Raw genomic sequence first — 11,626 nt, 5'->3', positions numbered from 1 at the left:
TAATGTCTGCATTTGTGTACATTTTTATTTATTGATGCTGCCAGTTCCTATATTTTGGAAATGTTTGGACATCCCACTCCACTGGCCACATCTCTTTAGAGAGAGGGGCCACCCCTAGCTCTGACAGTCCCACTTCAGTGCCTCTCCATCAGCCAGATAATTAGCAGCTGGGGCCTTGTCGTCGGCTGGAGCTGAGGTCCTGTGGGAGATGGGGCTTGGGATGTGAAAGGGTAGGCTGATCTGGGCAGCGTCTGTGCCACAAAGAGCCTATCAGGAGAACTGGCAGGTCTCCCTTGTCCCCCCCTCTGACTGCACTGCCTGTCAGCCAGTGGTCTCTTCAAATACCCAGCCTCTCCAGCCTGAGATGGAGCACTGAACAACCCTCTAAAAAGTTGAGGCCTCCACCACCCCCAGCTGGCCAGATGACTGGCTAAGGGGAGAAACACTAGTAAAGAGAAACAGGGTGTGGTGGCCACCTTAAATATTGCATGACAAAAATTGGTTCAGCATAAGGGTCGGATTCAAATAATTGCAATTTGGTTAGAGTACAGCTCATTCACACATGACCATGATAAGAAAGTCCTGTCAATTAAAAGAAAATGCATAGGTATACATGTGTGTCTGCAAAACAAGTGTCTGCAAAACACATTTTAAGAGCCCTATCCTAGACTATTTCCCTACACAAACATCTGGATGTTATTTCTAAGTGTCCTTAAGATAACCAAGCTGTGTTTCCCAAGACATACAACAGCCTGTCTAGTAAGGAAGGAATACAGTATATTGGTCATATATACACTGCTAAGTATGTGAACATCTGGTAGTTGAAGTGTTAAAACAGATGGAGATTGTGATCCACTTTGAGTGTGTTCCACTGCAGCCAGATTCTTCTGAGTGTTCTATTGTCCAGTACTGGCCTCTCTTGCCCTCCTTGCTGGTGCAATCGCCACATTCTCATGTGGATTTCCACCCAGAAGACTGACCATGACCAATCCTCTGTCAATTGGAACCAATTACTCACACGGCATCCTTCACCTTTTTATGTAGCAGTATGCTGTGGCAGACACCCACCCTCCACATTGATTTGGCTTTAAGACCCAGTGTGTCTTTTTGAAGGGGCAGACTGCTCCAAAGCTCTTGAGCATTCCAGCCTGTTGTCAGCCTGGCTCATGGAGTCAGTGCAGTCACTGGGTTTGTACTGGCAGACGTGTCATTGTTGGTTAAATAAGGCTTGCTAAATGAATGGGCACGTTTAACAAGCCTCTGCTACAATGCCTTGAACCCACATATCATACAACTAAATTGAGATGCTGAATTTCGGGAGATGTTTTGAAGCAATTGATTGGATACATTGACTTGTTTATCAAATAGTAAGCCTACTAGGTTTATGAACACCCATGGTTTTTGTCTTTTGATCATCTTTGTAGTCACCTGTGGAACCCACATAATACTAAACAGAACACAAGAAAAGGAGCACCACATTGATTTGCTCACAAAAAAACTAAATTTGTGATCAATGACCAATATATAATGGTATAATATATATGTATATATGAATAATCATTGGCCCAGGGACCAAGACTGATCGACATATGTCCTTTCCCTCACACTGTCACGCATACTACGACATCCAGTGGTAGGGCTAGAGAACATGTTACTGAGTTCTGTCGGTGTGTCGCACTATAAAAACAACTTAAATTGGATTTATAGATGTCTTATTCTTAATTAAATTATTTCATAAATGTTTTTGACTTCTTGTTCTTGACATTACAACAACACTGTTCCTAAGATTGTATGCGACTGGGTGTCGTAAAGTTGTTTTTCGCACAGTAAATGCTTTACGGCAGCAATAATTTTGACAGGCAGAAGCTAGCCTAGCAACAAACTTTAGAAGTTATTAGCTAGCTACAGTACATGAGTTGGGTTAGCTACAGAAAATAAATTATATACTTTAAAAACAGATTCGCAACTGGTGACAACTTTAACCGTGCAAGCGACTTTTTTTCGCTCTAGCTAACGTTAGCTGGCTAAACGCACTGTCTGCATGCGAACAATAACGAAATCAACAACATGCCAACCATGGGAATGGCTGAAATAGATTCCAGTAGTTTCGACGGGGTGCTAACATGCAGCAAAGAAGTGGTGGTGATGGAGGGAGACAGGGAAGACCTCGGGACGCTGTGCGCTGAAGAAGATTTGGTGGCATCCGCGCTTGCTGCCACTATCACCTCTCAAGTTATTGTGGAAGAACTGAGAAGGCTTGGGTTATGTTCAAACATAGAGGGAGACGTGGAATACGTACCATACGAGTCTGAACTGCAAATGTCAGACATCAAAAGGCTTATTACCAAGGACTTGTCAGAGCCTTATTCGATTTATACATATAGGTATTTCATTCATAACTGGCCTCAACTCTGCTTCCTGGTACGTAGAGCTATAAAGTTGTTAGCTAGCTGACTTAACTCAACGATTTACGGTGGAGTTGCGTGTGGGCGGACTGGAGCTCCAACATCACATAAAATAACAATGTCGTGTGTAATTGCTGGCAATTATTTACTTTGGGCGCTGAAATCGAGAGTAAAAAAAAACACAAAAAATGACGTTTATATGTGACGTCGGATCTCCAGTACGCCCACACTAGTCGCAAACTCAACTCCATCGTAAATCGTGGAGTTGCGTTTAATCGGATATAAAGTTGTATGCATTTTAGGAACTGATCATGTATTGTAGTTTGCCACTACCAGGCTATGCTCAGGGCTGAATATGGTGTGTTCGGGCTGGAGAAAAAGCCTACACACCTGCCAGCCAGTAGATAATAAAATGTTTTACCTCTCTGTGCCACAGGCGATGGTGGATAAGGATTGTGTTGGTGCCATTGTGTGCAAACTGGATATGCACAAGAAGATTCACCGTGGCTACATTGCCATGTTGGCTGTGGACTCCAGACACAGGAGGAAGGGAATTGGTAAGTGGGAATTAGGAGGATCTCGATGGGTGGGTAAAATTTGTGGAACATTCCAAAAGGTATCTGTTCCAAAAACGTTGTAAATAACAAGGTTGCCAACAAACAACGCATACAAAGTTGTATAGCGGCAGAATAAGGTACCAGGTAGGGAGTAGGCTATTTTATTACGTTTTTCACTCACCATGTTTATTCTGAAAAATGTCTGTCCTCACTCTGGTAGCATATCGACAAACATTAAGAATAAGCTACATGGTGAGTTGATGCCTATTCGGCAGCTAGTTAGCGAGGTGTATTGATCATGTTACTTTGTATGTGATGTTTGTTGGCAACCTTGTATTTTACGAAGATTTTGGAACAGAGTCCTGTTGGAACATTCCACAAATTATACCCACCCCTGCATGACTGTGTTATAATGTTTCATGTTTACCTCTAACATGTCATCACTCCTGTCATTTCAGGTACATATCTAGTCAAAAAGGCTATCTATGCTATGATGGATGAGGACTGTGATGAGGTATGTTTATTTTACATAATCATATCTACCCTGGAAGACATTAGGCAAGAGTGGCCAGACGTCCCCAATTTCCAGGAACAGTCCCCGATTTTGGTGGCCTGTCCCCGAAAATGTCCCTGATTAGCCCTTAGAAAGAAAAAAGCAACATTGAAGTTAAATTGGGGCTGATAGTTAAATAATCAAACGCTGTATCCAATCAGATTTGCATGTATCAATCCCTTTGCCAAACTCGTTTTCTCCCGAGGCTTTGCCGTGGACCTTTTATGAGAACGTTTGACCAGTGATACAGAGACTGGACTCTGTTTATCATGCATCCTTGCACTTTATTACAAATGCCAAGTCACTCACCCACCATTGCACCTTATACCAAATGGTGGGTTGGGCCTCACTTTATGTGTGCAGGAAGCTACGTACATTTGTATGTGTTCATCTACAAGTCCCTTTTGGGTAAACTTCCTCTTTACCTCTGTAGTCTGGTCTCCTTCACCACCAGCAGTTACCATACCCGGTCTGCTCGGTGGTTGCTACTTAAAGTCCCCAGGACATTTACAGTATTAGGCAAGACTACCTTCTCGTCTTGTGCACCAGAGGCATGGCGTAGTTTACAATCCATGCTTCATCTAGATATGTTAGTGCCACTGAATGAATTAATTATAGAGGAGTGTAAATGCTTTTTTTTAGGCTGGATCATGTTGTTGAATTGTATGTTTTAATTCTGTAATATATTGATTGTTGCCATCTTCTTGGCCAGGTTTCCCTTGAAAAAGAGACTCTGGGTTTCAATGGGCTTTTCCTGGTTAAATAAAGGTTAAATAAAAAAAATATGAACACACCATGGCCAGAAAGTACATGCAACAGCATAGGCTACCAAACCTGGGTGATAAAAAAAAATACTAGCTAGGCTTTTAAGAACTGTAGTTATTCCATTTCTGTGTTTGAAGTATTTTTAAAGGACAATAGCGAAAGTTGATAGTTAAATATAGTTCCATGGCATTTTTCCCCCAAACTGTACCCCCCCCCCCCTCTGGTCACCTTAGCTAGAAGATAACAGGCCACACTCTTTACCATAAATAGTGATAAGTTTAAGCTTGATTCTAATCTCATTACACCAATGCACATTTGAAACTGAAAATGCCATTGAATACCATTTTGTATAGTATTCAGTATGGAGATAGAGGTAACAATCTCTTACAAATTACTTGGTTTTGTTGACTTTAACAGGTGGTGCTGGAGACTGAGATCACCAACCAATCAGCCCAGAAACTGTATGAGAACCTGGGCTTTGTAAGGGACAAGCGGCTCTTCCAATACTATTTAAATGGAGTGGATGCTCTACGGCTCAAACTGTGGCTCCGGTAGCAATACAGTCAGTGTCTCTGGCTCTGAGACCTCTTTCTCCCAGTCTCAGGAACAAACGTCCTCCCTACGAGGGAAACATCAAAGTCACATAAAATCCAGAAAGATCAGGAAGGAAAATTGGAGACCGGTACCACAGTTTTCTTTGTTGAATTGGGAGTACTTGTGGCATTTTAGTGGCCAGTGGAAATGAACTGAAAACAACCACACCCTAGCCCTTGACCTCGACCAAACTAAATCAATTACAAACAAAACAACAGCTTGCCTCTGTCCTTTTATTTTTTTTAATTAGAGGACTAAAAACATGGCAAAAACACAAGTTGGGAAGAAGAGTAAGACTATGCAAACTGAATGTTTTCATAAAGCCATTTTATAAGGGCGATACAGCCTAAATGCTTCATAAGTCATAAGAAAAGAGAATACCTCTCACTTGATTCAAGAACATAATGCAGCTGTCCCTTGTCTTGTGTGTTCACTGTGGCCCCAGGTGTGTGGTAGCTGGCCAGTTCTACTCTGTCTCTCTAATCCCACAGAGCTTCCATCAGGATTTTCATAAAGGTGGAGAGGATTGCTGCAATAAGCAATTTCCTGTTAGGGTAAAAGGAGCCCTGAAGTCCAATAGATCTTTTCAATGTTGAAGGGAATTGGGGAGCACAAGAGGTCCTCAGTGTGCTTCTCATTAAACAAAAACTCAGCCCCAAAGAAAATACATTCTCTTTGAAGCTAAATTAAACGGTCATTGAGGGAAATTATTTTGTACCATTTGTACGTACCCATTTTTGTCTCTGTACCATTGTGTCTAGAGGTCTTGAAGACGTGAAACAAAATATGGTCAGATATCTTTTATGGGTCTTCTTTCAAAAGTGTATCGCAAGACACCTTTCAATTTAAGATGGACAAAGTAATGTATTTGGTAATTCATTGCTGGGATTTTGTACTTTTTGGTGGTAGTATTTTGTCTGTCCATTTTCCATTGTTTTAGAGATTAAGATTGAGTAACAAAATTAAAGTCACTTTTGGTCCTTGAAAAGCACTATATAACTACCATGTATTGTTAATCATGATGGAAATAAGATCAAAAAGCCAAATGTATTATTTTTTTATGTGCTTTCTCACCCTTCTCAACATTACGCTGGTGTTACATCAAGCAAATTTTAGACCTTTCCACACCTGTAGTATCACTATCAACCCTAGAGGGCGCCACACACTGACTTCAAACAGGCTGGAATAATAATAACACACTGATTCACTTTCATAAACACATTTATTTGTTATGGAAAACAGATTTGTTCCCATAATGAGACTTACTTTAACCACATCTGCTATTCTAATGAAGCAATCCTAGACTTTAACCACAGCTGCTATTTTAATAAACAACCCTATGAATACATTCAGGTGATAGTTTAACACTGGTGCTGGACACATTCTCTGAAATACTTTGGTTATGACAAACCAATATTTTAGTTTGCCATGTGATCATTCAGTACAAATGCTAACAGTTTAAAAGATAAATGAGCTACAATTTCTCCTTTTCAAAATGAAGTGACCATCTATACACCATTTGCATTTTGCAAACTGAGATTGGAGATCAGATCTAATCCAGATTAGTAAACCTCTCAAACAGCTCCTACTCCAGGTCAGGTTCCCAATTCCCTCTCTCTCCATTACATAGACCTCTAATGCCCTCTCTCTGCCAGCCTCTCAGAGGCCTCTCACTATCCCCGAAAGAGCTCAAGTGTTTGGGAATTGTATCTCTTTGTTTCTCTGTCTTCCAGTCCAGCATCGAAGGTAAGGTTTTCCTCATGGTCAGTCCACCATCTGTCTCCCCTGCCACTCTGTCTGTGAGAGTATTTGTTTTCCGGTGAGGACTCCTGAGGACTCCCCATGCCAAGTCTCTGTTGATCAGCTCCTCATCCCTACACAGGCACTGTGGTGGTCCAGGCTGGGACTGCTGTCTCTCTCCCTGCTCCAGGGGAAGGGGGCTTGGTTGGAGGATCTCCTTGAGGTCAAGACTCTCTCCTGTCATCTCATCCCAAAATATGTCCCTTTGGGTTGGCCTGTTCAGCAGATGCAGTCTCTGTATCCCTTTGCCGCTAGGTGCTTCAACTACAGAAGCCAAGGGAGCAAGACAAAGTACACAATCTATTTAAGTACTAGAGCCCTATGGATTGTACGCATCACTTAGAACATGTTCAAGTTGGTGGTACATTTGTTTTAGCCTGGCTGATGCGACTCACGTAGTACACAGCGAGGGAGAGCTGTGACACTGCAGTCAGGAAGACTTTGAGTTTGGTGTCAGCCAGATTAACAAAATGTTTCCAGTCTCACCATTATCTATGTAGATTGTCCTCTCGTGGACCCGCTGCTCTCGGACTCGTCTCTGGTGGGCTCTCCTTCTTCGCTGGGCCTGTTGACTGAGGACCGTCTGTGCCTCCAGGAGTCCTCCCTACACAACCCACACAGCCAGAGAGACCATGCATGAGTCACCACCAAATGGTCATTTTAAATATAATATAGTCACATGTCATGGTATACACATAATGCATCAATGATATGCTACAGATAAAATGTTGATCCCTAGATCCTGCCCTATGCAATGAAACATGAAAATGTACAAATTGTTATATACAGTATGTCGGTTTGTGAGTGTGTGCGTGCACGTGTGTGTTTGCCTGGTAGTGGGGTTTTTCCTGTTCCCTGTACCCTGAAAGCGCATCCCATTGAGGGCCAGTCAGAGCTGTAGACCACCCCACTTTCCACTCCACCAGCGTTTTAATCAGGCCCACTGGGACAGAAGGGGCCCAGGCTCGCAGCTCACCAGCTGCTCTCGCTCTCTCTGGTAAATTACCTCTCATAACAACATTCCTGACTAAATCAAATCCCATGTAATTGTTTTGGAGACTGAGGAACATAAGCATGTACAGTGCATTCAAAAAGTATTCATACCCCTTGACATTTTCCACAATTTGTTGTATTACAGCCTGAATTTAAAATTGATCATTTCGAAAAAAAATTTAAACCTTTATTTAACTAGGCAAGTCAGTTAAGAACAAATTCTTAATTTTACAATGACGGCCTACCCCGGCCAAACCCTCCCCTAACCTGGGCGACGCTGGGCCAATTGTGCGCCGCCTTATGTGTCACTGATTTACATACAATACCCCATAATGTCAAAGTGGAATTACGTAAAACAAATAAATGAAAAGCTGAAATGTCTTGAGTCAGTAAGTATTCAACCCCTTTGTTATGGGGAGCCTAAATAACTACAGGAGTAAAAATTTGCTTAACAAGTCACATAAGTTGCATGGACTAACTCTGTGTGCAATAATAGTGTTGAACATGATTTGTGAATAACTACCCTATCTCTCTACCTCACAAATACAATTATCTGTAATGTCCCTCAGTCCAGCAGTGAATTTCAAGCACAGATTTAAAGACAAAGACCAGGGAGGTTTTCCAATGCCTCGCAAAGAAGGGAACATACTGGTATATGGGTTTAAACATTTTAAATTAAACAGCAGACATTTAATATCCCTTTGAGCATGGTGAAGTTATTAATTACACTTTGGATGGTGTATCAATACACCCAGTCACTACAGAGACCCCTCTTCATATTTTCAAGCATGGTGGTGGCTGCATTATGTTATGGGTATGCTGGTCATCGGCAAAGACTAGGGAGATTTTATGGATAAAAAGAAAAGGAATAGAGCTAAGCACAGGCAAAGTCCTAGAGGAAAACCTGGTTGAGTCTGCTTTCCAACAGACACTGGGAGACAAATCCACCTTTCAGCAGGATAATAACCTAAAATACAAGGCCAATTATACACTGGAGTTAGTTACCAAGACTACATTGAATGTCCCTGAGTGGCCTAGTTAGTTTTGACTTAAATCGGCATGAAAATCTATGGCAAGACTTGAAAATGGCTGTCTAGCAAACCAACTTGACAGTGCTTGAAGAATTTTTTAAAAGAATAATGGGAAAATATTGTACAATCCAGGTTTGCAAAGCTCTTAGAGACTTACCCAGAAAGACACAAATATCATCGCTGCCAACGGTGATTCTAACATGTATTTACTCAGGGGGTTGAATACTTATCTAATCAAGATATATTCATGTTTTATTGAATTTTTCTTCCACTTTGACATTGCAGAGTATTTTGTGTAGATTGTGGACAATGAATTACAAGTAAATCCGTTTTAAACCCACTTTGTAACACAACAAAATGTGGAAAAAGTTGAGGGGTGTGAATACTTTCTGAAGGCACTGTAAATCCATTACATTATCTATCTGCACCTGCGGACGGCGGCCGGTGCCATCGTGTGCACCCTGGCTGGGGGTAGAAAAGTGGAGGACACCCCCATCTCTCCAGTCTCTGCCCTGTGACAAGAGAAAGAGAACAAGCCAAACACAAGCATAAGGTCTTAAAAACAGCGTCAAAATTGACAAAGGCTTTGTATACATGTCAACACAGCATAAACAGAGACAAAATGGCTCTGATGTTTTTGTATGTTTTTTTTACCATGGCCATGTGATTGGCAGTAACCTTGAGGCCTGCACTAAGAGGGGCCAACGGTTGCAACGCCTGAGGAGAGAGAATGATGGGAGGTCTGCATGGGTACACATACAGTACAGTACATCACAACAACAGTCAATGCAATAACACAGCCACTCTTCCCCCAATGTGGAGTCCGAGACACTAAATTGAAATACAATTTATTTCACAGAGATAGGAAAATAAAGTAGGAATTTAGGAACACTTGAACAAGAATGTTTGTGACAGTTTGTAGTAAAATGGTAGTGAAAGCTAAACTGTTCTGACCTGTAGTCTTCGTGGTGGATGAGAATGAATGATGCTTGGTCCACAAATGTTGCTTTGACTCTGTGGGAGGCTGCTCGCTTCATATGATGATTCTTAAACACATGCATATACACACATAGACACACAAGACAGTTAAGCCTTCATGATGATGACAACCACATTTGGAGACAAAATAATCTGTCTACTGACCTGTAGATAGTGGTGGGAAGCTTGCAGAGTTTTCCAGTTTCAGTGGGTGCAGCTGGATAGTCTTACTATGTCCTAGGGGCCCATGTTGTGGCTCCAGTGGGGTTGGCACAGCAGGGATGGTCCATTGTGAGGTGGGATGACTGGCCTGCTGTTCCTGGTTTCCCTCTTGCTGACTGTGACACGGGGCCACCTGACTCAGCCTGGACCTGGATCCTGTAGAGCCCATAGTCCACCACTAGCCCTCTGCTATGGCCGTCAGGCTGCTATGCTATGCTTTTAGCGAAAGTCTGTTGATCAGTCAAGCAATCACACTCTAATTTGGGTTTGTTAATATTATGAATATTAATATATTATTATAATATTATCTAAATTACTTTGTGTTGAAATCAGAAGAACTTGTCTCACCTCACTTGTTTTGAGTCCTCCGCTCATGTTCTCTCATTCGTTTGGCTGAATGTGGTGTGCCGTGCTACGCCACGGCTGCTACGGTTCTTGATGTACTGTAGTTTACTTGTCTTTCTTGATAAATTAGCATAGCCCTTTGGTATGACACCATTAGTTACATAATAACTTCCCTAGTTAGTTGTGGTGGCATACATCTCAGGTATCCATTCTGTATGTTGCAGCTGTACAAGTGCAGTAACAGTTTTGGTTGTGGTTAAAATGGAAGGTCTGTGCCCCCATCCCTGTCTTTATACTTCTCATTATAATGAGCTGTGTTTCTATGACAACTCTCCCTACAGGTTACTTTGTAACTCCAAGTTAATGCTTGAAAGACCGTGCTTTTTATCTAGCCCCATATCTCTTCACCTCCACGTTCCAAACTGTTCAGGCATAATAATAGATCATTTACAGAATCTGCCTCGACAACATACACTATACTTTCACAGTTTCCAACAAGGAAGTAATTGACAGCAGGACATAGAAATAAAGGTAAAAGTTTGAGAATTACTTTTCAAATGATGAAGAGAGTTTGAACTACCTGCATAACATGGAGATGCTGTACTTTGTTCTGTCTCAGTGTGTGGATGTGCAAATCATCAGTAATGAGGATTTAAACCCCTCCCTACATTCGTCCACCTCCTCTTTTCTCGCTCATTTGGTTTAATGGGGCAGCATCCACAACAGTCAGTGTCTGAATCTGTCAGTTCAGCAAATGCTTCATTAGAGGTCATTGACAGCACACCAGTCATCACAGCACTGACTGGGGACTGAGCTCTGTCTCACAGCCTCAGAGGAGAACAGATTACTTCCAACAAACACACTCCACTTCGTCTCCAGGAATAAAGTCATTCAAGTGCCCTGAAATGAATTTAGTTATTCCATCTTTCATTTTGGTTTCATTCTATTTCTATCCCACTGAAAGGCTGTTTTGCCTGGTAGCTGTCACGGACTGGCTGAGGAGCTGTGTGCTACCTGCAGATGAATCAGTGCTAGGCTGCTGCTGGGCCATAAAAGCCTTCATCACCAATTTTCCAGAGATCTCTGTGTAAGTGAGCAGGGGGAGTAGAGAGATGAATCACACTCCATGCTGCTGGATATGTTTGGAACTAAGACGAATCAGGTCAGAAGACATGGTAGTGACATGTGTGAGCAGATCTACTGACCAGTTAGTAATACATATAAACATGAACCTGCTGTCTGTATGCCACGTACGTGGCCTATGCAGAGTTGATGTAATAGGATGATATGAAGGCCCTGGCTTTATGGAGAGAGACCTCAGAAGCTCTGATTTGTCGAATGTGAACCTGATCCACTTCCGTGGCTATTGATAACTGAAATATC

The 11,626-nt window shown here is 42.0% G+C and overlaps 2 protein-coding genes across 3 annotated transcripts; one reads left to right on the top strand and one right to left on the bottom strand.

The window, feature by feature from the left end:
* The first annotated feature begins 1,820 nt into the window (after positions 1-1,820).
* On the top strand, positions 1,821-5,086 carry naa30 (N-alpha-acetyltransferase 30, NatC catalytic subunit). 2 transcript variants are annotated; one of them, XM_071327611.1, is made up of 4 exons: positions 1,821-2,421; positions 2,842-2,962; positions 3,421-3,476; positions 4,698-5,086. In XM_071327611.1, the coding sequence occupies exons 1-4, from the start codon at positions 2,068-2,070 to the stop codon at positions 4,833-4,835; spliced, it is 669 nt and encodes a 222-aa protein (XP_071183712.1). In that variant the 5' UTR covers positions 1,821-2,067; the 3' UTR covers positions 4,836-5,086. The 2 variants fall into 2 exon arrangements, with proteins under 2 accessions (XP_071183712.1, XP_071183713.1); XM_071327612.1 differs by having other exon boundaries at positions 1,824-2,384.
* A 991-nt stretch (positions 5,087-6,077) lies between these two features.
* LOC139530857 (uncharacterized) lies at positions 6,078-11,594 on the bottom strand. Its single transcript, XM_071327610.1, has 7 exons — positions 10,247-11,594; positions 9,842-10,128; positions 9,653-9,744; positions 9,353-9,415; positions 9,127-9,210; positions 7,161-7,278; positions 6,078-6,938 (listed from the first exon to the last, which is right to left on the bottom strand). The coding sequence occupies exons 2-7, from the start codon at positions 10,065-10,067 to the stop codon at positions 6,460-6,462; spliced, it is 1,062 nt and encodes a 353-aa protein (XP_071183711.1). The 5' UTR covers positions 10,068-10,128; positions 10,247-11,594; the 3' UTR covers positions 6,078-6,459.
* Positions 11,595-11,626: the final 32 nt, after the last annotated feature.

The sequence above is a fragment of the Salvelinus alpinus genome, chromosome 9 (genome assembly GCF_045679555.1).
Source record: "Salvelinus alpinus chromosome 9, SLU_Salpinus.1, whole genome shotgun sequence".
Taxonomy (NCBI): Eukaryota; Metazoa; Chordata; class Actinopteri; order Salmoniformes; family Salmonidae; genus Salvelinus; species Salvelinus alpinus.
Note: the sequence above shows the minus strand (reverse complement) of the source record. Positions and strands in the feature narration are given on the sequence as shown.